Raw genomic sequence first — 26,091 nt, forward strand, 5'->3', positions numbered from 1 at the left:
TGTTCTGTTTTCCGAATAGGTTGAACCACCTATTTATAGTAGTTTAAGATACACAATGTCAATCTCGTAAGTAGTGGAAGTCGTGAGATATGGAGAGATGGATATGATGGGTTAGTGCGAGATAATTTAGGGAAGTTTCTGGAAATTCTTTTATGTTATGCCCACTATTTCTCCAACTGCTGTAATTTCCACACTACTTTAACTTTTCACATGGGATGTTTCCACGCCGCATGTTTTCGTAGACCACCAGACCAATACCCTATGAAGAATCCCCCCATGTGATGTATTTTGATATTTCTTAGGTGTTTTTTGATGAATCGTAGATATCATCTTACTTGAGATAAATCATATCCATTGATATGTCATATGTCTTATGGACGTGTATTAAACAATTTACCAAAACCATCGGCGGGATTAAGGCGCAATCGTGCCTTGTTGTGTCATAAGCTTTCATGGTCGAAAAAAGTGCACAGAGCCTTGCCATGACCTTGGCCTCAACTATGATGGCCGAGAATAACGCTCGGTATAGTGCCATAGTCTTGGCCCAAGCTGCAATGGCCGAGAATGGTGCATGGCATGATGCCATGGTGTTGGCCTAAGCTTCCAAGGCCGGTAACAATGCGCGAATAGGTGTCATGGCCTTGGCCTAAGCTTCCAAGGCCAGTAATAACGCGTGATTAGGTGCTACGGCCTTGGCCCAAGCTGCCAAGGCCGAGAATGTCACACAACTAGGTGGTACGGCCTTGTCCTAGGCTGCCAAGGCCGGGAATGTCGCATAACTAGGTGCCACGACCTTGTCCCAAGCTGCCAAGGCCGAGAAAGACGCACGACTAGGTGCCACGACCTTGGCATCCTAGGCCAAGGCCGGGAATATCACACAACTAGGTGCTACGGGTTTCTCTCCAAAACAAAATATAAGGTTTACAATGAACTTCCCACCAAAAACAAATATGAAACACCAAGAAGGTTGATTGTGGAAGACAGATATATGGTGAACTATACTTTTGCGTAACAATAAAGGCGATTCATAATAACTTAAGGGGTGGTGGAATTTCTAACTCCGTTTTAAAGACACTTTTATACCACAAACTACACAATAATGAGCATGATTCAGAAACATATGACCCTCAAAGGGATACAAAAATCACCAAGGTATTTATCTTATGGTTACTTGGTCTTGTTTTTTCCCCACCTCAAACACCAGTTCTCAAGTAGGATGGCTATATACTTTGTGAGATATGGAGGTTGCTACCATTTACGGTTGTAGATCCGTTATCTTATCCGAGTAGTACACGTGTCTCGAAGTCCCATCATTTGGCTCGTCAATCATCGAGGGTCTGTGGGGAATTTTTGAGGTAAATATGACGATACAATTCTTTACTTTATATTAGTTAAAAAAATTAGCAAGTAAAACTAATTGCATGATGTTTACTTTAAGCTTCGGTGGAATATATGTTTTGGTATTGGTGTACCAACTTTTTTAATCTACACAAAACAATATTTCTCAATTATGATAAGCTATGATGCTAGTAATTGGTATAAAAACCAAAACATAACAGAGGTAAATAATTCATATGTGCGGAGAGACCAACACACTAGTAGGAACAAACATATTGCTATTTAGATGTCGTATAAGAAGTTTGAGGAGATAAGCCATGAAAATGCCCAAAGGATCAAAGACTTTTCACTCTAGCACTTTGTGCTTTACTGCTTTGGGGAAAGATGTGCTACACAGTTAGTTGGTGAAGTTGGAGAGCCAAAAAAACCTCGACCTCTAGTCACCATAGATTGAAGAAAAATGATGGAAAAGGTATATGGAATATCATTCACCCCTTGTGACGAAGTCCAATACAACAAACGGTAGAATTCGGTTATAGAGCCGATAATCGGTCTAAAATATATGGGCCGGATTTTGGAGCAATGGGTACTGCATCACCGAAAATGCCCTGTCCAACACATCCACCATCGGTAATTACATATTTGACCACATATCCTTCTGCAAGGGCTTCTTCTTCATCGGCCTTCAAGAGGACCTTCTGGACATTCTTTTTGATTGTTTGTGTATGGTTTGCCAGCATTAAGGTTGAAGCTATACTCTTTTACTCTCAGTGGAGAGTGTCAGATACTTCCAATTATACAAGAACACCATCCAGTCATGAATAATTGGTATAACGATTTAATCAAATGGAGTCAAGAGATATGGAAACTATACATTTCTACCAACATGAGATACGCAGGATGTCAGAGAGCATGAGCTTCAGTCCTAATTTTACAATTTATACTGGAACTCCGACATCCCAGGATATAGTAGAAAACTCACAATTCAACTTTATCCAAAGAGAAGGCTATCCTCGAGTGCAAGAATTATCTCCATATCGTCAATACATTCAACAAAATCTTCAAGGTTGATTATAGAAGATCGTTTGATCTTAACGGCTCTCAAACTCAAATATTAAATTAATGGCTTGGAAATCAAGGTAAAGTAACTCAAGCTGCAGGATCTCAAGGATATGAAAGTATGATGCACGGGGCACGCATAACGAAAACTGGAGTGGAGCAGAATAATTATAATTATGCTTATGTAAACTAATAAAGTTTAATCTAATATTTGTAATTGAAACTTGGATTAAGTCTTTTTGTGTAAATTGGTACATTTAACTAAAACTAATCCATTTAAATTGGAACGTAATATTAACTTTAGTTTTACACTTAATTAACATTTATAACCTCTTGCTCGATTAGTATGTGTATTTTCTAACATCCCATACGAGTTATCAAAAACTCCTTAAGTACAGCGTAATGGGCTTCGAAAAGAAAAATTTCCTTTTACATCTTCACCATTCTTTTCGAGCTCGCAATACAACTTCAAAGTTAGTTTCATTCCTAAAGTCAATATCGATTGTCGACCCGAACTAAAGCTATACAATTTATAACTTGTTTTTTTATAGTTCCAAATCGATAGAATAGCGCAGCTATATTAAGGCTATTCGGGTTACCAGTGTCAATGCAAAAGTTTTCATAAATCATACTCCTTCAACTCACACTCACTAAACCATATAATTTAGCGTCGTTCCGCACCCTTAGCCGGATAAACATACTACATAACTTCTACATAGAGAAATCTTCATCTACGGTAAACTTAGTAGGATTAATATATAGTTGAGCCATTGGTCCGAAATCATGAGTGTGAAATGCGAAGAATGTGTGATTTTGAAAATGAAAATAGTTGAATTTATAAATTATGAGATTATAACACTTGGATGAACTAGTCGCCATTGGTTTAGGATAAGCCGACCATCTCAACCTAAACCAAGTCTCGACCTAGAATAAACCGACCTAATGAGGTTCGACCAATCAACTAAACTTGAGACATGAAGGACATAGTCTAACATCTGAGTCTTTACTATTCCAGTTTGGCCAACCATTTGCCTTATCCACTATGGGGTGCAAATGACAAAATTTCCCATTAATTTGTCCACCCCATTGGGTTTATTCGAACTAAATCTCCAAGAAGCAAACCGGGAATACCAAAATCAATGTTATAAGTAGAAGTAGATGAAACATAAATAATCATTGGAGCTGAAATGGATATGAAATTTAGAGTACAATGCCTAAGGATGAACGCGCGAGGCTGACGACAGAATTGAGAATTTAAAATCCATTTTTTTTTATCAAGCACGGAATGAGCTACAATACCATCAACTTATCACAAATTCGCGGACTTATTGACTCAAACACGTACATAACACCCACTTACACTTCATATGACTCCACATGATGTACATGATACACCATTAACAGATGGATAAAATTCCAAACTAATGTCGATTTTCACTCTAGTTAAAGAAATAATGCGTCCGTACAAATTTTACTTGTTGGTGTTGATGTTTGTGACCGAGAGGAGGGACATATTTTGATGTTTGCATGTGGGACCAATAACAATATGACATTTGTCATTCTTTTAACCGATTCTTTGTTGAACTAAGATGTTATTTCTCTACTCCTAATTTACCCTTCAATGAATGTTATAGATTCTATTAATTATCCTTTGGCTGATTTTTAGATATATTAATTCTTCTAAATTGAAGTTGTTCCCTAACATGGAATTTTCCTAAATATTCGTTATTCCTAAATTAATATTCGTTTATCGTTTTTCTTCCTCTTGTTGTTGGTCCGCGAGTTATAACCCTAGAGGTGTCATCATCCTTCCACAAAAAATCCATCAAAATAAAAGTAACACAAAAACCCCATCAAAATAAAAGTAACACAAAAACCCCATCAAAATTGATGAAACCAACATTTAAATTTGGGGTTTTTGTATCAATTTTAAAAATTTGGAATTTTTGTATCAATTTTGTTTACGATAGAGTTTTAATGGATCCCAACATTTGAGTGGAGTTTTTGTACCACAAGTTTGGTCACCTTGGGTTTTTATGACTAGTTTTGTTGTTTTAATCATCTTTAACCAATCGATGAACCTTACTGTTACATGCCCAAGCATTTCACTGATTTGTGACTCAATATAATGTCACGTGATACCAAATCCAAATCATACATGCTAACTGCTAGGTTATTATATTACTAATCAAACATTAATTGGTGTATTTTAGATCAAAGAAATCACCTCTAACTGAAGAACCAATGTTATAGATAAAAGACTAATGTTACTGCTATGTGATTTTACGTATCGTAAATTTAATAAAACTAATTAAATATCAGATATTGTTTTATGAGATCTTTTTCCGTCCATGCTATTTTGAGTTAGAAAATAACATAAATTTAGGGAAGTTAGTGTATCCTGAATATATAAATTAGGTATAGATAATCAATGTAGAATGAAAAAGCGAGGGTATCCAAATATACCTCAAGCTAAAACTTTTCCTACCTATAAGTCCTTTCTCTGAAAGTGATTGTCTATGGACTGAGTCGAGACAATATAACTAATCGGTTCACACTTTGTGTGATCGTCTATGGATACGAGATCAAGACAATACAACAACGAAGTATGTTACTTGATAAAAAGGTTCGGACTTAACCAAACACAATAGGATTCACTTATCAAGTAAATAGGAATTAACGTTTGTGTAATTTACTTTGATTATAATAAAACAATTATAATATGGAAATATAAAGTAAATGACACAACAAGATTTTGTTAACGAGGAAACCGCAAATGTAGAAAAACCCCGGGACCTTGTCCAGAATTGAATACTCTCAGGATTAAGCCGCTACACAGAATTACACCTAACTTCGTATAGTTGATACCAAGCAACTAAACCTATAGTTCACCTAGTTCCGTTTGTATTCCCACGCCTTCGACCTTAGTCACGTACTTGGAACAATTCCTTTAGTTCGTATTCCAAACAGTAAAGGAACAACAAATCCGTTTGGTATCAACTTTATTCAACCAAGTGATATGAGTCGGACAAAGGCTCTTCTGTTTATCTTAACATAAACTCCTTCGTCAGGTTCTTAGATCTATCTTATATTAAATTACCGAAGTAATCGTTTAAGATTAAGCCAACAACACTATTAATCCAGAGAATTGTGTTGATGCCGATCTACTCAATTAATCAATCCAATTTATCACAAAGATAAACCGATTATTAATTGGATCCTCTTTTACCGAAACAAGTATTGTGCACACCAAAGATTATGAACCCACAAATCAGAAATCTTCAATATCTTTTTCATCTTCAAATCTTCCTAGATCTTCAATAATAACCTGCACACAATCACTTGAATCTATTTTGATCAATCACGCACAGAACGGAGTCTGTTAACAATGGATTATCACAAGATCATCTTTAGAACTAACAACAGTCTAAAGATCCCTTTCGAAACTCTGAACTAGTTTGAGTGAATCTTATATTAGAAGAGAAGATTCTCAAGCATAAACAAACTAGGTGCAATCAAAGTTCAACCACCGTTAGTCAATCAAATCAATGAAAACAAAAGATAAACTGCAATTATCTAGTTTCCCACCAACGGTACACGCTAGAGCTTCTCAATCTCAAATAAGACTTTAAATTGAGCGGCCGTAAGAGATTTTGCCTAATTAGGTTACTCTCCTCTCCGAATAGGCGGCTACACCAGTAACAACACAACAAAGAGGAAACTTGTTGTTACGAAGGATTAGTTTGCTAGAAAGGCAAACTTCAAGTATTTATAGACAAGGAAGTTTGGACACCAAGTAATTTCCAAAACCGAAAATATTATCAAGATATTCATTAAAGCACAAATTTGGTTTTCATAATTCTTGGAAATGCTCTGTCCAAAAATAATGATCGAAATCTCTCGGAAAATCTCTAATTAGTAAATGCACATTACTAATTCTTATTTCCCTACAAAATGAAGTTAAATACCTTAATTAAAAGATTCTTAACTTATTTGTGTTTCGATCCTGGGATTCTCTTCCCTTAGCTATTAAGGAATAACTTTGAACAATTAAATAGTAAACATTCATAGCACGTGTTCAAAGTATGTCGACATCCTTACTTTGTAAGTTCTCTTTCACACTTACAACCTTGAAACCGATTTTCCACACTTCCAAACAAGTTTAGAATTGGTTCATCTGACTTTCAAGAACTATGCGATTGATCAAATAACATTCAATCGCAATCATGGGTTTATCGGTTCTACCAAAACAAGTTTCGGTCCTATCTTCCATGTGAGTACTTTGTATAGTCACACTAGCTTTCCAAAATTCGGTTGACTAGGTACTAGGATCGGTTCCCCACATATATATGGTATCTAACTTATATGTGTTGCACATGTCCATAGGATCGGTTCCCCTTTTCCTAAAAACGTGTTGCACATGTTCATAGGATCAGTTCCCCTTTCTGCTATAAATCTTGATGCACCTCATACAAGGATCGATTCCCCTTTGTGATGTATAGCACCTCTTACTAGGATCGGTTACCCTTTCCCATATTTGGTTAGACATAAAATCACAAACCCGATCATACCATCTCAGGTGATTACTTAAGATCGGTTTCACTAATAAAAGTCATACCAATACATAAGTCAGGCCTTTGTGAATAGTTCTACCAAGAACACACAAGTCGTGAACGGTTATACTCAATCACACATATTGGTTGTTCATAAGATATGCAATGAATAACAAAACCAATAACGCCTGGCAATTTCCTTTTCGGTTCACAAACAAGTTTGTGAACTTACTTCCTTAGAACACATGTAAAACATTGTTCCCTAGGATGAAATCCTCACCTCATACCCATACATAATCACAATAGCATTCAAATGATTATGGCGATGTCTTAACTAAAAAGTTTAATGGTTAAGCAATAAACCTCGTATTGTATTGCTTAATACTATGTCTATTTAGAGTTCAAATATGCTTCGCAGTTTTGTTTTCAATATGCACGACTTGAAAGATACGTTAGGGAATGAAACAGTTCAAGTCAAATATCACTAACCTCAAGTGGAAGGATGATTGTTGTCGTTGTAGCTCCTTGCTTCTTCACATCTTCAAGACTTCGCAATAATTGTAATGTCTCATATCCGAATACTTTCAAGCTAACATATACGAAGTTGACTCTAGTACACAATCAAGCGACTCTTAACATGAGTTTTGATTCACTAAAATATGACAACCAAACTTGACATACCAACGCTTGGTGGGTTCAACCGAGCAATGATCTAACATAGAATTTACCAGATTTAAGGCTAGTTCATATGGGGGTGGCTAATCCCCTCATATGCCATGCCAGCTGGCCTGGAAAACTGGCCCCGCCATTATGGGAATATAGTTAAGCGATATAGACCACACCGCTAGTGATCGAGACTCGACTTCTAGCGACTTCAACTCGATCGCCCGAACTAGTTTGCACCGGTAGCGATCTAAACTCGACCTCCCGCGGTCGTTGCTCTACCGTGTATAAATATTACCGTTTTCTTCAGTTTTCATTCATAATTTTTTTTTCTTTCCTTATCTAGAGAGCAAACCAGAGCGATGTTTTGCTTAAAAATGAGTTCCAAAACAAATAGACAAACAAAAAGAAACACGAAAGACAAACGAAAATCTACTGCAAATAGTGATATCGTCTGGGTCCAGGATAAAGAAAAAGAGTTTGCAAATGTTAGGAAACTAGTTGGACCTGGTGTATTACCTACGCATTTATCTAACCATCCCGAGCGAGTTGGTTTACCTAAACCAAAAGGTGGGTGGTCTGAGATAACCGAAGTGTTTGGGTTCCTCTTCGAAGCTGTTCAACAATCCTTGCGAAGATATCCTTGGCAGTGTTTATATTTCATGAAAGGAAAAAACCACATGACTCAAGTTGTACGAGTTATAGTAGAACGTTGGTGTGGGTATTGTGGCGAGTTATAGTATAACTTTCTCAACTCCATTCTTCATGATAGTTTACTTATATTCTGTGATGCATCTTTTGACAAAGATACTAACAATTCTGGTGTGGGTATTGTTGCAATGAACTATGCAGGTGATTTCAAAGGCTGCAAACTAGTGTCAGGTACAGATGCTTGTTCTGAAGGGGCTGAGAGTATGGCAATTCTTGAGGCTGCTAGATGGATTCAAGCAAAAAAAAAATTCAGAACATTTGTTTAATTAGTGATGCCAAAAATGTTATGGCTTATCTTAATAATTACAAAGGCCAAACTAGCTGGTCCTCTTGCTCTGTTTTAGATGATTGTTTATTTCTTTCAAAGGATATTCATTCTATTAGGTTCAAATACCTTAAAAGAGACCTTAATAGTGTGGCAGATTTAGCTGCTAAGCACAGTAGATTAGGAAAGTCACAGGTGAATGGGATGAATCCAATGTTCCCTACTTTCTCCAGAATGCTGTAAACTTGCATTAATTAATGATAATGAAATTTTCTTTCCTAGAAAAAAAATAGTAGAACGTTGGTGGAACACTGCAAATACGTTTTTTTCAAGGATTTCGAGTGTGGCAAGTTCTATTTTTCCATTTAATAGTTTAATTTTTAGTTTAGAAGCAAACTTTAATTTTTAAAGATTCAAAATTTTAGTTTGATTCAATATTAAGTTCCACATACAAACTTTAGTTTTATGACCATGTTGTTTTTAGGGTTCACACCGTTAGATTTGTATATGTTGACGAGAATAAAATGTGAGGGTGAAATAGTACAATTTAACCAATTAAAGTGGATATCAGAAGGAAGATGGAAACAACTACTTCCCTTGTACTCTCAAATGATATTGAAGGAAAGCCAGAATCTAGACAATTACACTCATATGGATTAAGAGTGTCTGGGTTAAAGGCTTTTTTGAACCGTTATGCTGGCAAGGGGATACACAAAGTTGAAGATTATCCCGAGCTTGAACGTACTTTTCTGTTATGGGCGTTAGGTCAATTTTTTTCCCCCAATGCTAGCTCAGTGGAATTAATTGGTTTTCTCGACTCTTTAGAAGATTTAACTAAAGCGCCAAATTATGATTGGGGTTCTCCAATTTTAGCCGAGCTATACATAAGTCTCGGTGAATGCTTGTGTAAGGATAAAGATAGCTTGAATAGATTTTGGGTCGTATTGGAGGTAAGAACCACAATCTCTTTATATTATTTGATTTATTATCGAGTTAATTGTTAAACTGGTGGTGAATGTACTAACACAACAATGTTCGTCGATGTTATTTTTTAGTATTGGTGATATACTTACTTTAAGGTCTGCGAACTGGAGCTTCACGAAACACGATTAATTTTTCCAATCGTGTACAAGTACAAAGCTGATAATTGGATTGGTCAAATTAATGATGGTCAAAATATTGCTGCTATTCAGAGGATGCAACAACTATGCAGAACTAGTATCAACATTAGGTCAATATCGTATACTTCTATTGACGAGTACAATGAACCAATAACACAAAGCATGCTAAAGTTAAGCCTTAAGCGACTTGTATTTTACGGTCCTATTACGGTTCATGGTATATGGTACTACGGTGAAAGACATATGTTTCAGCTACGAGGCAGAAAGGTAAAAGCAATCAAGCCGTTTCCAACTTCAATAATTTCACAGGATGATTGGATCACGTTGATAAATAATGGAAAACCTTGGGAAGAAGCTGAGAATTTGATCCAAACCCCAGATGTTGACTTTGATTACTACAGTTGGTTTCAAAAGGTATGCAAGCTAGATATTGTTGTTCATCCACAAAACTTAGTGTTGACTTTCTAGCAATTGGCAATTTTCCACTTACAGATCTTACATCCAAACCTCCACCACCGACGGGAGAAGCATATACATATCCTAGCAGCCAAATGGGGTCGCCAATTAATTCTCAAAAATCTTGGGAAGTCTAGACTTTATCATCCGGTGGAGATGTTGTTACATTTCCACTTAGTAATGAAGGTCTGCAGAAGAGGTATCCATATTGTGGTGTGGTGGCATCACAAGAAGAGAATCAGAACTATTTGAACACTTTTACGCTTCTTTTCGATGAATTCCTGAGTTTTTACATGAGACAGATACATAGGGAGAATTTGAGTTACGAAATGCCTGAGACTCCGTTAGGGTCAAGTTATCAAATGGGTTTAGGGTCAAGTTCTCAAATGCCTGAGACTCCGTTAGGGTCAAGTTATCAAATGGGTTTAGGGTCAAGTTCTCAAATGCCTGGTGATAGCAGTATAAGAAGTCGTAGAAGTCATCATTCTACTCCAACTATGGTGGAAGAGACTCAACTACCAACAACAACAGGAGCAACAACAACAACAGACGTAAAGATGACGGATATTCGGTTCCAGTCTCCTATTGGTTTCATGCCCCAAGGTCTTGTACTTACTCCTGGTGATGACGTAAATATAGATGCATTTAGTCAATCTGCAATTTATACCCCAACAAGTACTTCAACATTTCACCCATTTCAAGCACCTGCTCATCCAATTCAACCATCTCCGGCACCATATAGGTTATGAATCGCCTGATGCTACTTAACCACCATCTCAGACTCAAACTGGTGAGTTTTCAGAGGATCAAACAGGCATATGGGACTATATATTTGGAAATCGTTAGTTTGATAGATGTTAATCGTTAGTTTGAATCGTGGTTTAATGTAACTGCACTTTTGTTTCATAAATAAAATTCTTCTTTTAAAGTTTTCTACTTAAGTTAAAATTAAGAACTTAAAACATATAAATTAGATTAAATTTGGGCAACACTTTTAAGGTTTCTAACAACTTCCATATCAGAACTCCTTTCCGTTGTCACAGAGCCACTTTGCACGACACCTTTGTTCAATGTCCAGCAGGGTTTCACCACTTCTCATGTTTCGAGGTGCTTCCTTTATCATACCAATATACTTGTTAACATGCTTAGAAATTATGAAGAATCGAGCACTCAACATCATCAAATCACGATGATTCGCCTTCTAACGTACTAAAATTGCGCTGATGTGCAGCTTTTGCACTTCTTATTTCATTTTGCACATTAGCTCAGTGTTCAACTCTGTGATTCTAGGCACCATGTTGCTCTAGTATGAACTGAGCCATGTTCATATTTTGAGAAATTGGAAAAACTAAGAAAATAGGAAGAAGGTGTGAGTTCAAATGAAATTAGAGTTGGGTATTTATAGACATATGAATTTATGTACGTTGGATTAGATCTAGTGGATGGTCTAGTTTCTACCTAGCGGTCGAGTCTCGCCGCTATCGGTCTAAACTAGACCGTTCGGTGTAGTCTTGACCGAGCGGTCGAGACTCGACCGCCCAGTACAAACTCAACCTGGTCTGGCTAAGTGGCAAACTAATGGCTTTGCCATGCCCATAAGAACCAGCCTAAGGAAGGGTAATGTTGGAGTACAAAATCAAAATTTGGATTTAACAAAAACGGTTAAAAAAATGACAAATGGCATATTAATATTCGTCCCACATGCCACATCAAATTATGTCCCTCGTCACAAATTTACCCTTTAAAATGTAAGCCCCAATAGCTAGAATAATGGTTCCTACTATCTGAATTACTCTATGTGAAACGGGAAACAAACTGAGAATGTTGCTCCGGACAGGTGATCCCGAACCATGCAGATCAACCTTTGGTAATTATTTAGCCTTATATTACATGTAAGCCCCGTTTGAGATTATTTTTTTTCCTACAAAATCACTTTGTAACCAATTTGTAACAAATTTTTTAGGAAAATAGTGTTTGGTAAATTTTTTTCAAAGCGCTTTTTTCCAAAAGCACTTCTGTTTTAGGCCAACTTTTAAAAGCTATCCAGGAGTAGCTTTTAAAAGCATTAAAAGCAGAAGTTGTGGACTCACTCAATTTTAATTAATTGATTTTCTATTTTAACCTTGTTATTATATTAAAAAAACAAAATCTACCCTTAAATATTTATTTACGTACAATTATTTCACTAATCAAATTTTATTAATTTTTGTTATAAAATAATAATTACAACAACAACAATAATAATAGTATTTAAAGGTAATAATTAAAAATTAAAATAAAATTAAAAAATTAAATGATCAAATAAAATATAAATAAGAATTATTATTATTTTTTATCTTTATTTAAATAATACTCAAAATAAAAATATATTTTATTATTAATAGATGTAATTTAAAAAGAATTTTTAAATCATGTTTATTTTCGTCATTAGCCACATCATAAGCACTTCAACATGATAATGTACCAAACAGAATTTATAGTTTGTTGGTTCCACAACACTTTACATACTATAATTTACCAAACGTCTGACTACTTTATTTTTAAAGCACAGCACAACAACGCACATCACAACACAACAAAAAAACACTTTTATAAAACTCACGGCAATACCAAACAACACAACAGAAAAGCACTTTTGTAAAACTCACAGCAATACCAAAGCTTTTTTTTTTTCCTGGCAACATTAAAACCCACAATAACAACGGTAATGTTGTGAATTTGAATTTCAATTGCATCCCTTGCGATAAAGACATTTATTACACGCAAAATAAAATAAAATGAAACAACAAATCACTAAGTAATATACAACAAATTAAATGATTGCAGATCAATCGCAATATTTTACACTAGTGGTAATATTTACTTTCAATTTGAGAGATGATGTCTCAGTATGAGCACCACTAGTTGAGGCTGATGAGTTGTGACGGTCGAGATCCACTGGCGTCTGGCAGTAATGTTTCTAATGTTTCTAAACATCCAACTCGAGTACAATTAACATAATCTTGAGGCATATGTGCTGAAATTCCAGGAATTGCAAGCCCAATTGTTCTAAACATTAGCAAGAACCAACCTTCGTCGTATTCCTGTCCATACTGATGCCGAAGACGGAAGCTCCTAACCATTTCCATAAAGGAATTTGTTATCTTCGGTATAAACCACTTCATCTCGAAGTAATTCTTGTTTGGTTCTTCTTTAACGATCTGTATTTCACATGGCCAAAAACACTTATCGATTTAGTCTTATCTAGCAGGAACCTCAACTAAAAATAATTAGATGAAAATATGTACGTGTTTTTACCTTTCCTCTGTAGAATCTGTCATAGTAAACACACGTTCCGAAGTGCTTAAACATGAGAGTTTTATCATCATATGGCAGCCGGGGAACCATGTCATGACCGTAGACATATCTTGCAAACTTCACGTTATGCAAATGGATCTGTTCTTCCATGAACTCTGCAAGTTTATCATCGCCAACTCTAGGCTGCCCAAATGTGTAAACCCCCTCCAAACTATGGAGCAGTTCCGTTTCTCCATGATAAGCTAGAATCACCGGAAAAAGAGCGGCTAATGCTCCTCCTAAACTATGTCCCGTCACGATGAATTTTGCTTTTTTATTCTCTCTAATGATTTCTCTAAGCTTGTCTCTAATACTATAATAAGCAACTTCAGGACGTGAAGTAGTGTGGAGAATTTCCTTGGGCCATCCATGATCCTTTTGTAATCCTAATGCTTTCATGAAACCGCCGTGGACCTTGCCTACATTAGGGATTTCGTACCATGATAAATCAAAATCGGTGCTCCATGCATCTGAATCGAACATTTCAGTGCCTCTGAATGATACCACAGTTAGATCTACATCATTAGATCTTTTGTCACGGAGCATGAAAGCTTGTGTAGTGCCCAATTCTTGGTACTCTGCGCAATAAACATCAGATGATAAATAATCTTTTTCATATGAATTAATCTCATAGCACAATCGGTACAAAACAGGTTCAATGACAACTAACCATTCCAGTAATCGTAGAACCCCAAGAATTCCATCTGCAAGAACCTTTTTTGATTAGATCTTAATTTAGCGATTATGATCAGTCGATATTAAAGACTTTCGTTAGCTAATTACGTTATTAATAAGTGATTAACTAGAAATCATTTGCAAGATGTTAATTACCTTCCAGTGATTTTTGACTGTTTCTTCAACAAAAGCCGCATTCTCGTATGCTAATTTAGCAGCCATAACTGAAAAGGCTGCATAATACCTATGATCTCCATATATTAGATTCTTATCGAGCTGAATTCGGTTATCCATAAATGCGGTGTTGGATCTGTATCGTGCAGATTTTGGGTCTGGAATAACTACCTTCCCTGCAAAGCATATACGACAACAAATACTACATTAACTCTTAATCCATATACCCTGGAAGCGAACTTTATACATGAAATAAACTAGTATGAGATAAGTAGAATGGTTACGAACATTTCAGGATATTCATCAAAAGACCAAATGAATTCCCGTTATCGGAGTATAAGTTCAACCACATCTCAAGGGCCATTCCGAACCAAGCTAGAGGTTTTTTAACGAAATTAAGAAATTTTTGAACAATAATCGATAAGAATATTAGCCATCGACGCTTGAAATGTGCATCATAAATTCCTTCTGGGCAATCCACAAACTTGCTCTTTTCGATATCACGAAAAAGTAATAATCGTAAAAGATCTATAATTCCACCGTCGTGTGGGTTCAAAACCACATAATCTTGGGAGCTTTCTTCTAGAGGCACCACCATGACAAAAGAGACCGGAAGGAAGGATGGACGCCTTAGAAAAATTATAATAAGCAGAGAAAATGAGGAAGTGCGTAATGACAAACTTTGTAGCTCAACTTATATAACCAGTCTTGTGTATCAAATATATAGGTGAAGAAAATCAATGAATGAACTGGGTTTGTATATATTTTATAAAGGAAAATGCATCCCTCTAACTACTCGACAACATCAGAGATTCAATGAGCTGGGTTTGTAGAGAAATTAAAGTTATTTATAGAGATAGCTCTGAATAATTGGAAATAGATATTGTGTGCATTTATTTATCACGCTGAGTGTGTTGGCAAAGTCCAAGAAACACAAGTAGGACTGTTAATCAAATAATGCATGGTCCACTTAGTTATAATAATAATTCATCAAAGAAATAATTGATTTAACGCCTCCATTTGATTTATGATGTTATATGAAGAAGAAGAAGGGTCTACAGTACAAGTGACGTATTGGAGCTTCAAGGTAAATATAGTTCACTTCAGACTTCAGACTAGAGAGTATTAATTGAATCAGTCGCATGATTCCCGAGTCCCGACCAATAATTCTTCATTACAGGGTTGTGGTATTCAAAAGCGGAAGTTCATGGAGCCGCCACCACCACCAATAACACAATTCATTAGCTAATTAACACTCGGAAACTTTAGTTCAACTCAGTTCAGTTCATGTGTGACTTTCCATTTGTTTATTGTGTCGACGTGTAGTTTGTTGCGGCCATATGGAAAACGAGGCAATAAAAAATGGAAAATGTGAGACGCACTTCCAACCAGCAGCATGATGTGTCCAGTCTAGGGAGAGAGAGTGAGGGAGAAGGTTCCATCCGTCGATATCTATTTGAAAGAACGTATCAATCAAAAAATATTTGAATTTGATTTCCTTGCGCATCTCTCCAAATCAACAGTGTTTTCACCACCCCACCACCACTGCTGCGAAGAACTTCTCCAGTTGGTATCTGGTCAGAATCGACAAGAAATTAGTTTGAGACGATTCCTCGTCTCTCGCATAACCCATGTGAAAACACCTTGCTTTTATTTAATTTGTATACTATATGTTGAGCTCAAGTGCAAGCTGTTGCAACGATCCTGATTCCGATCTCCCTATTTTTGTCTTGTTCGTTTACCTTGCTTGTTTTTCTATGTCAAGTGTTGTGGAATTCAAATGCGGAGGTTCATCGAGTCCACGTCCAAATTAACACCGATTTTTAGGTTTTGGCTGATTAACAGGAATCTTTGCAGCAGGTCCCTTGTATTCCTCAATCTCTCTAAAGTTCCATATGTGAACTACGTTGGTGTCTAATTTGTTGCCGCTGACCATATGGAAAACGAGCTAATAGAAAACTGAAGCTTAAACAAAGTTTAAGAACAGATAAGAAAATGGTTCCCCTTTTAATAATTTTGCATAGATTAAGTTCAAGTGCTCTCCCTACGTGTCTTGTTTATCTTCTCGCTTGTTTTTCCTTATTCTGTAATCATTTTTATAGGGTTTAATGGGTCTCCCGAACACTAATAATTCCAAACACTACGTGTTCGTGTGTTCAGATGAAACCTAAAAAAAAAAAAAGAGAAAACAAAGATCTTAAATCCAATTACATGATTTAATACCAAGATATGTCATTATCCTGTTGTGAACTTGTGATGCCAGTTCAGAGACAGAGATGCTCTCCCTTAAACTTATATAAAAACTGAATCCCAGTTAATAATAGAAAGATACATATTATCTTGGTTGTTCAACCAGGCGCCCTTTAAAAAACCTAGCTTGATTGGGGTATACCCAGATTAATTGGGGTATACCTAGTGAGACAAAATCCAAAATATTTTGAAGTAAAAGAAACCACCCCTTAACTTTGTATTTTTTAAATGGCTAATATGTCCTTATTTAATTAACACTAAAAATTCTAATTAGGTTAATTAATTGAGTTTAGATTAAAATTTTGAAAATAAGAATTCAGTAGATTAAACATTTTATCTGTCTTATGAGTTCGATTTGGATCAAAAATTTGGTTATGAAAATGTGAAAGGTCGGAAGGTCCAGGTTTGGATAAGGTGCCGACTAAGTTTCCCCGGCATGGTCGAGGTTTGAATAAGATGCGGATTAAGTTCCGCCGACATGGTCCGCGGATGAAGAAGACGACAACCTTTTTTAGGCCGGAAGGGTCTTTGAATGAAGAATATGCCGACTATCTTGGGCCAACAATCTTACAGTCGGCATGTAAATATTTTCTACCAAGCCGGCTATCATATAGTCGGCATGCACATAATTTCTAACACTGCCGTCTGACCTATAGTCGGCATGCTAATGATTTCTAACACTGTCGGTTGTTGAAAAGTGGGCAATGTAACCTTGCCGACCTGTAGTTATACCCAACAGAAAACAGAATATGGGAAGATGTAATTCACTTTATTCATGCAATTTTGGTTACTACATCGATTGAAACATAAAACCTAACTCCTAGGCGACCCTAGTGGACGAGTTATAGTCTCGTGAGGGTTTACATAGAGATCTACCCACAAAACCTACATTAAAACCATCAATCTTCGTTGGAGGAATCCCATTCATCTCCGGCCTGCATGAAGTCCGGGGCATACTCCGGGATTTTGGAGACCATGAATTCATAGCTTGCATCGAATGTGAATGCTTCCCCCCTTTTCCTCCAAGTAGCGCGCTTTCACGGCTTCATGCTACAAAAACAAAACACAAAATTAATTTGTTAGTGGTGTTTAGTAGGAAGATCAAACAACAATGATCACGTAAAATAAACCACAAACATACTCACAAATTTTTCAATGGACAAGTTGAAGTTGGCAGCGTTGAAAATCTGGGGTTGGAGAGCTAAAAAAGCAAGTATCGCATTTTCGATGACTAGGTGCCTATCATGGACTTGTTGAACACTTCTTCCATTAGGATTCCCAAACTCTTGCCTAAATTTGTTGTGTACCCTAGCCCAAAAGGTTACGGCATCCACCCTTACGGAGGACTGATGTCTAACTCGATTTTCCGCGTACCACGCTTTGGTGATTGCCAAATCTTCATTTAAATCAAATGAAGCCATTGTTGTATATAGAGAGCTATTGGGTGAGTTAGATGGAGTGTATGATGATATGAGCTTTGGAGAGTATATGCAAATAGTTGTGTATTGTTTTGTAGAGAGAAGTAGTGTATTTATAGGATGGTGCCCAAATTTGGTCGTTATAGTGCCTAAGTACAAGTCAATCAATGCAATTGTACTTACAAAAAATTTGAATTTTGAATTCGCCGGCACGGATTTTATTTCCCAATATGCCGACTAAGCCTGGCCGGCAGGGTCTTTATTTTCTTACCCTGCCGACCTTATTATGATTTTAGGCATCAGGAGTTCATTTTCTTCTGTATAACCATCAGAATGATATTTGGTCATTAGCGTGCCGGCTACTATATAGTCGGCGAGGTAATATTTTATAACCATGCCGACCTTATTATGATTTTAGGCATCAGGAGTTCATTTTCTTCTGTTTATTCGTCGGAATGGTATTTGGTCACTAGCGTGTCGGCTATTATATTGTCGGCAACGTCATATTTTACAACCACACCGAACTTATGATAATTTTATGCAACAGGAGAAGGTATTTTCTGCATCACATAGTTGGCAGGGTCGATAACATAATACCATGTCGGTTGTAAAACAGCCGGCAAGTTATTAATCTGCTTACCTTGCCGATCCTGGTATGCACATAATTTCTGTTGTCAGGGCCGGCAGTCTGACAGTTCACAACCATGTCGGCCCTGGTGTAGTCGGCAATGTAAACTTAAAAAAAGCATGCCGGCGGTATTGAAACTTTACATAGCTAAACAAACCGTTCATTCAACAACTAGAAATCCAACATTTTTTGTCCAAAATACGAAAACATGTCCCATAAACCTTAAAAAAAACATTTTTCCAACCGTTAACCTTAACATTTGTCTACCACAACATAAAGAAATAAACTAGGAATGCATTCATTCACCACCACGACCCCGACCCCGTTTAGGAGCACCACCACTACTGCTACCTTCACCACCACGGGAACGACCCCTTTTTTCGTCAGCATTCATCTTGGCATGTGCTTCCCTCCTGGATTTTTCTTTCCTCTTTACTTCAGCATCAGCTTGCTTGAACAATTCATAGGCATCCTCATTGTCAACATTGCTAGCATAGTCAATGTGCTTGCTTTGCTCTTCAATTGACAAATGCTCTCCTCTTTCTCTTCAAATGCTCACATCACCCTCACAAGACTCTTCAAATGCTCCTTCTATTTTCAATTAAACAACAAAGAATTAATAGAATGATTTGATAATGTAATCTTAAAACAGTAAGAGCAACTCTAAAATACTTACAAAGAACTTAAGACTTGTTGCTGGGTCTTTCGATGCCATTTTTCTCTTACGAGCTAATTCTTCAGCAGTCATTTCCCTAATCACAGTAGGAAGAGCCAAACCCAAGTACCACATCATGTATTTCTCATTAGCTTCATGACCTTCGGTCACCTCGTCCAAAATACTTGTATCGACTTTACGGCCACGTCTTCCGTCCCAGTGTTCTAGAATTGGTGGTGGAGCGTAAGCGACGTTAATAGTTTTTTGGGATGTGGTGCAGTCAGCCCTTAACATATTAAAGAACGTCTCAGCATCGAAATGAGGTTCTTCTTGGACGTAACCCAATTGTCGCATTACCCGATGTGGATCGTACATTGAAAATCCATGGGAGCACAACAAGGGTCCGTAGTATAATGCAACATCATCTCTCTTTTGGATTAAACCTTGATTTATAGCATCTCGATACGGATCAAATATCACCTCATCTGCAGTCAACTTGTCGATGACGATTCGGATTTTGATAAGCTGTTGCGGCGTTTCCTTATCCTGACCACCCTTAAAACTGTATATTTGCCCTCTTTGCTTATCAATCACAACAATCTCATCCACTTTGATGTAGGAGTTGGCTTTCACCAAAGTAGGGAAGTGCTCATATATCGAAACGTATGCAAACACAAAGTTTAGTAAGAATCTTATCTTACGAGAATTTTGCAAATATAAATGATTTTGACAATAAAATTACCTGGAAGAGACATATATTTCCGTTAACTTGCACAGTGAGTTCCCTTGAATCCTTTGTCAACTCATTGTTCAAGAAGGCGACCACCGCAGTACCCCAAGAATACTCATGCATCTGATCTAAAGGATCCAATAGTTGCATATACTTGACGTCGACCAAGCTTCTGGAACTGTCGGGGAAGATACATTTTCCCAGGACATATAGCAAATAAGTTGATGCGGTAGCATTGATTCGCACCGAGTTCACCCTTGCTTCCTTATCAAAGATTTTCTTGGTCCTAGATAATGTGTCCCTCAAATTCTTTAGATTAAACTTCTTGCTTAGATGACCATCCTTCATTACAACCATAGCTCCGTCTCAATCTGATTCCAACCGAAAAATTTCTTGCTCAATTTGTAAATATACTCCCAAGAAATTTTATTATCGAAGCCCTCACTGATTGCTTTTCCCTCAACCTCGAGGCCTAGAATTTGATGAGCATCATCGGGAGTTATCGCCATCTCACCGAATGGGAATAACATTGTATCAGTCTCTCCGTAGAACCTCTCACAGAATGCAGATACGATAACTCTATCATGCTCAATATTCGAACTCTCCACCGCAGGCCACAACCCGGAGTTCTTGACAATCACTTTCACCTCGTCACATTCATCCTCAAGATTCCAATTCTTAGTCACTGAACATGCAGCTTGGATCCTCATGAGACGGATGGCATGCTTGCGATCCTAAATACCAAAAAAAAAAATGAAAATAAATACAAACACTTGACGCAAATTTAAGATAAATACACTTAAATAAAAACAAAGACGGATTGAGATTACTTCCGATAGTATTATGGATTTGACATGCCCATGAGTCTTTGTATAAAAAAAAAACATCTCCACCATCTGCTGGGGTCCCCTTTGGAGGCTCACCTGGTTTCAGTCTAACCATCAAGTGAGGGGAGGGATGTGAGAATCAGCTGGTGATAGACGCATTTATGTGTCTATTTTGTTCTCAATTATGTATATTGTTAGTTCTCGATTTTGTGCTTATTTTGCTATTTTATGTATTTGTAGGTCTTTTTTGATAAATGGATTTTTACGGCGAAATCTGCTCGAAAAGTTGATAAAGGTACCATACTATTCGGACTCTCAGTATGGATAAGGGGAGCCCATGGCTATTTGCACCCACAATTTACTATTTCCGCCCCAGTTGCTAAAGGGACACCGTGGCTGGATTAAGGGGACACTACCTTCTTCCCCGTTTAAAGTCTGTTTTGGCGGGAAAGCAACTGCCAGAGTTTGGATTCGAATTTCGGACTAGTTTTTTAGAGATTCAAGAGCTGATTTTGGCGGCATGGTCTTCTGATGGTTAACCAGGGCCGGTATGGTTGTTGGAATCGATTAGATTTGGCTGGATAATCAAGTTCTTGGTTAAACAGGGAGAGTGAACTTTTCTCGGTTTTGTTCGATTTCTGGGCATGATAAAGAGAGATTTAATCGTAACTTTTCATTGGGCTGGACTTTATTGGACTAAACAGGGTTGGTACGTTTGCTTTGATCGACTAGAATAGGCTGCATGATAGTGTGGAGAAAAATAGAGGAAAAGTATCACGGGATACTCTGATTTGGCGTTTGAAGAGTTTTGTTCGGATTTTCTTCACTATTTTGATTGGGATTAACCTATTTCGATAAAACAGGGATGGTATAGGATTTATATACGCAGAAAAACAAGTTTCCATGCATATCTCGGTGAATCAGGGCAAGGGAAAGTCACGGAAATTTCATGGTGTATATTTGGAAACATACGTGAAGAAGCGGAGAGAATATATTCTAGTGATTTGATTCTATCATCTTACAGTTGGTATTACTTCCAGAGACGTGTAGAAGAGATAAAGAGAGAAAGAAAATCCTGGTGACTTCCGGTGAAAGAAAACCGAGATATTCTCGGATTTATTCGAGAGAATTTGGGGCCTCGTGTATATAAATAGGTGTTGGCAGGCTCAAAGAAAAAAAAGGGGGAGTTGGGGGTACGCTGCAGAGCTAAGAATCAGGCTGCAGGAGAAATTGCAGTAGCAGCAGGAAGAAGACTAAGCTGAAGAACATAAGGTTGTAAAGGACAGTCGTTTCGTAGGGTCTTAAATTCAGAATCCTGTAACAGTCCATTAATAACAATTATCTTCAGTTTGCAACAATTTCTGTAACAGTTGACTCTGTAACAATTATATCTGTTACAGAATCGTTGTAATACTATTTTTCTTCAATAAAACACATTTTGAGCCATGTTTATATCTTTGGAGAGTGTTTTCACCATGAAGAGCTAAACCCCAACGCTGAGATGACGGAGGAAGCCTAAAATCATACGTGGGTAATTATATTTAATTCTTATATGACTTTTGCACTAATTAAAATTGATTTATGATTTTTGTTAATTAGTTGTCATCTCATCTGATGGGTCATGCTTGCTTAGATGTTTTGATGTCCCATGTTTAGGAATTACAACTAATATTTTGAGAATCTGTCTTGGCAAAAATAAGAGTCCATGTCTTTATCTATTGAGCTATAATTGTTAAAAGAATTAATATTTGAACCTTATGTTATGAGTTTGGTGGAATCCTGAGTCTCAGTACTTCTCGATATTTGTGACAAACCTTGAATATATTTTCTTTTATTAAGTCTAAAATCGATCTCTACAAGTCTTTGAACGAACTTTACTACCACTTTACAACATCAATTTAAAATCACATCAGCTGGTTTAGTGATAACCCTCTTCTTCTTCTTCCACTGCCTCTTCAACAATTTCATCTTCGATATTCTTATCTTTATCTTACCATCATCATCATCATCATCATCATCATTACCTCCTCCAACAGGTAGCATGTCCTGATCACCATCATCATCATCATTGTTACCTCTTCCAGCAGCCGGAGTTCTTTCATCAACATCATCATCATCACCTCTTCTACCAGATGGAATTGATTGGTATTCATCTGGAGTTTCATCCGAATCACTTGGTTCCGATGGTGGTTGAGAATCATTCCGTACACGGATCTTGAGCGTCCCCGGCTCAACAAATTCCCCTCGATGTGTTGCAGTCAAGAGTTCTTCACCAACATGAGGAGGTCTTGAAGGAGGAGTAGCAGTTTTATTCTTTGCCCTTTGCAACCTGAACAAAAACAATTAAGAAAAAATTCATAAGTCGGCAGCGTCGACAAATATAACCTTGTCGGCTACACAAAAGTCGGAAGGGTCGATATCTAAACTACATGTCGGCTAAAGTATAGTCGGCAGGGTCTTATTCCAATAACCTGCCGGATTATAACAACTTGAACACATGATTTTCAACATCAATGGTCGGCAGGATCTATAATCAAAACAATGTCGGCCAACATAAAGTCGGCAGGGTGGTATTCAAATACCACTCTGACTTTCAAAATTCAAGGCATCAGGAGATACTAAAAAATTGAAAAGCCGGCAAGTTAAAAATTTATAACCCACCCGGCTAAAAAAAAACTGACGCCGGCAGGGTCCTAGGTTGAATACCTTGCCGACCCTGCAAGTAGCAGTTACAGATACTAAACAGTTGGCAAGATCTTCAACCTAAGAGCTTGCCGACTAAACCTAGCTATGAAAAGTCGGCAAGGTCGTGAAACAAACACCTTTCCGACTAAATAACTGTTAATTCAAAGATTCGATTTTTCTGACCTAATTTGACATGCAAACATGAAATTGAAGTACTAGAGTGAGTTTTAGTAGACCCATACTTTCTTAATCGCGTCATTTCTCTTTTTTCAGCGGCTTCGATTTCTTCTTCTTCAACCGTTTTTTTCTTCTCTTTCTTTTGAACTAACAAAGCAGTTCCAGGGTTGTATTCGTTGGGTTTTCTATTTGTGTTTTTCGTACGACTAGGTTTCGGCCGTGGTTGTTACATGTTTGAAGATTATTCGGAATTTTCGAATCGACGATTACGACGAATTAATCGACGAGTTTTGATGGTGGTGTGATGGAGAGCCGGTATGGTTGTGGAGGAGAAGAAGAAGATAAGAAGGAAGATGGAATAAAATGAATAAAACTGATTTAGGGTAATTAGAATTATAAAGGGTAAGGGTAGTATTGTAACTTAACCCATATTTGCCCTCCCTTAGTAAGGGCACTATGTCCATATTAATCTGGGTATACCCCAATCTCGCCAGGTTAAAAAATTGCGTCCATTATTCTCTTGCTTTTTGTTTATTTCATTCTAATAAAGACTACTGCACCAAATTTATTTGGTGTTGCCCAACTAAGCCAGGTGTTTAAATTTTTCTTATTTTCTTTTTCAGATTGGCGGGGGTAAGTCGTGGGAGATTTGGAGAAATTTTAATGTATTTCAAGAGAGTGTCAGAATTACCTGTTTAGTGGCGGAGAAGTTTGTAAGAGTCTTTTAGAGCATCTCCAACAAAGGGTGAAACTAGTTTTTTGAATGACACATAGGATTTAAGATTCTCATTTAGTATAAATGCATCTCCAATGGTTAGGTCCTACAAACTAGAAAGGATCAAATACTAAATATGAAGGTGTTAAAGAAAGTTTTAACTACATCTTCGGGATGACCCCTAACTAATTCCATGTCATCAATTTTATTTTAAAAAAATAATTATTAATATGGAATCAGGCTAAATATTATTCACATATTTATCTAAATCTAAAATACATGGTATAACCTTAACTATTGAAGATGAGTTTTAGTAAGATCTAGAGATAAAATATAAACAAATGGAGGTTTAACAATGTCATCCACGTAAGATTTTTTTGACCTTCTATTGGTGATGCTCTTATTGTAGGATCAGAATCTCGCAACAATGATATCTTAGCGAAATTATCAACAACACAACACAACAGCGTCGCAGAACAATTTCAGAAGTGATATAATAAACGACGTCAGCTAAAATCATGAGAAAAATGTGATGGTCCTGCGAAAATTAGAGAGTCTGCGAGATTAACATTTGTAAAGTTGCGAGAATGTCGCAAGCCATATTCGAAAATAAAGGACAGATTAGCTGTCATCCACTATGTATTTCCCTATAAATAGTCGTTCAATTGTAAAGAAAGGACAAAGATCTTTTTTGAGTAAGAAACAAGAAAATAGGAGAGAGAAAGTCTAGAGCAGAGATCATTCTTGATTCCTTTATCTTTTCTTGTAAGAACATTCAAAGATTGATCAATAAAATTAAGAGTGTAAACCTAAAAATGAGTTGAGTAATAATGAAATCATATGAGGGGTGTAGTGTTGGAATTCCTGCAACTACATAATGGCGCTAGAAACAGGGATAGTGAAGATCGAAAGTTGAAGATTGTTGTTGAGATTGTTTAAATCAAGAAAGTGATTAAGTAAATCAGTGAATCAGTTAGAAGAAAAATGATTAGAATTAATGAAGATGACAAAAGATTGGAGTGTAATATGATAACAAAAATGATGGTTAATGAATTCCATGAAAACATCAATGGAAGAATACATAAACGAAATTTTGAAGGAAGGAAGGTTATGGCGGTAGAAAAGACATCACCCTTGAAAGATTGGGAAAAGCAAAAAATTACATTCATGGCGGCAGAAATACCAAAAGAAAATTTGAACCACACATCTCCATTTACAGTGCCTATTACGCGAAAAGAGAAGGAGACGACAACAAAATCCAAGAGAGAATGGATATTGAACAGAACTTTAATCGATACAGGAAGTTCAGTGGATATAATATTTTATCATGCATTCCGAGGAATGGGATTTAAAGATGAAGAAATGTCCAGTTCAACATATTTTTTTCACGGCTTTGGAAAATCCACAACAAAACCTAAAGGACAAATAGTGGTACGAATTCCACTTGGAGAGATCTAGACATACGTAACACTATGCGTGGTGGATATGGAATCACCGTATAATATGTTGTTAGGAAGACCGTGGATACATGCGATAAAAGTTGTAGTATCAACATTACATTAATGTATTAAATTCCCCACACCAAATGGAATAGGAGAAATCAGAGGAGATGTTGATAATGCGAAATTATGTCATCAAATCGAAGTAAAGCATTA

General features: G+C 36.8%; 1 protein-coding gene across 1 annotated transcript; it reads right to left on the reverse strand.

Moving 5' to 3' along the window:
• Positions 1 to 12,862: 12,862 nt before the first annotated feature.
• LOC113297882 lies at positions 12,863 to 15,167 on the reverse strand. The gene is made up of 5 exons (XM_026546455.1): positions 14,640 to 15,167; positions 14,334 to 14,527; positions 14,173 to 14,206; positions 13,464 to 14,080; positions 12,863 to 13,366 (listed from the first exon to the last, which is right to left on the reverse strand). The coding sequence occupies exons 1-5, from the start codon at positions 14,947 to 14,949 to the stop codon at positions 13,067 to 13,069; spliced, it is 1,455 nt and encodes a 484-aa protein (XP_026402240.1). The 5' UTR covers positions 14,950 to 15,167; the 3' UTR covers positions 12,863 to 13,066.
• Positions 15,168 to 26,091: the final 10,924 nt, after the last annotated feature.

This window comes from Papaver somniferum, chromosome 1, assembly GCF_003573695.1.
Source record: "Papaver somniferum cultivar HN1 chromosome 1, ASM357369v1, whole genome shotgun sequence".
NCBI classification, from domain to species: Eukaryota; Viridiplantae; Streptophyta; class Magnoliopsida; order Ranunculales; family Papaveraceae; genus Papaver; species Papaver somniferum.

Coding starts and splice junctions, on each gene's coding strand:
- LOC113297882 (XM_026546455.1), bottom strand. CDS start 14,949: ATGGTGGTGCCTCTAGAAGAAAGCTCCCAAGATTATGTGGTTTTGAAC. Junction 14,528..14,639: donor TTTGATGAATATCCTGAAAT/GTTCGTAACCAT, acceptor TATGCTTTGCAG/GGAAGGTAGTTATTCCAGAC. Junction 14,081..14,172: donor GTTCTACGATTACTGGAATG/GTTAGTTGTCAT, acceptor TTTATTGCGCAG/AGTACCAAGAATTGGGCACT.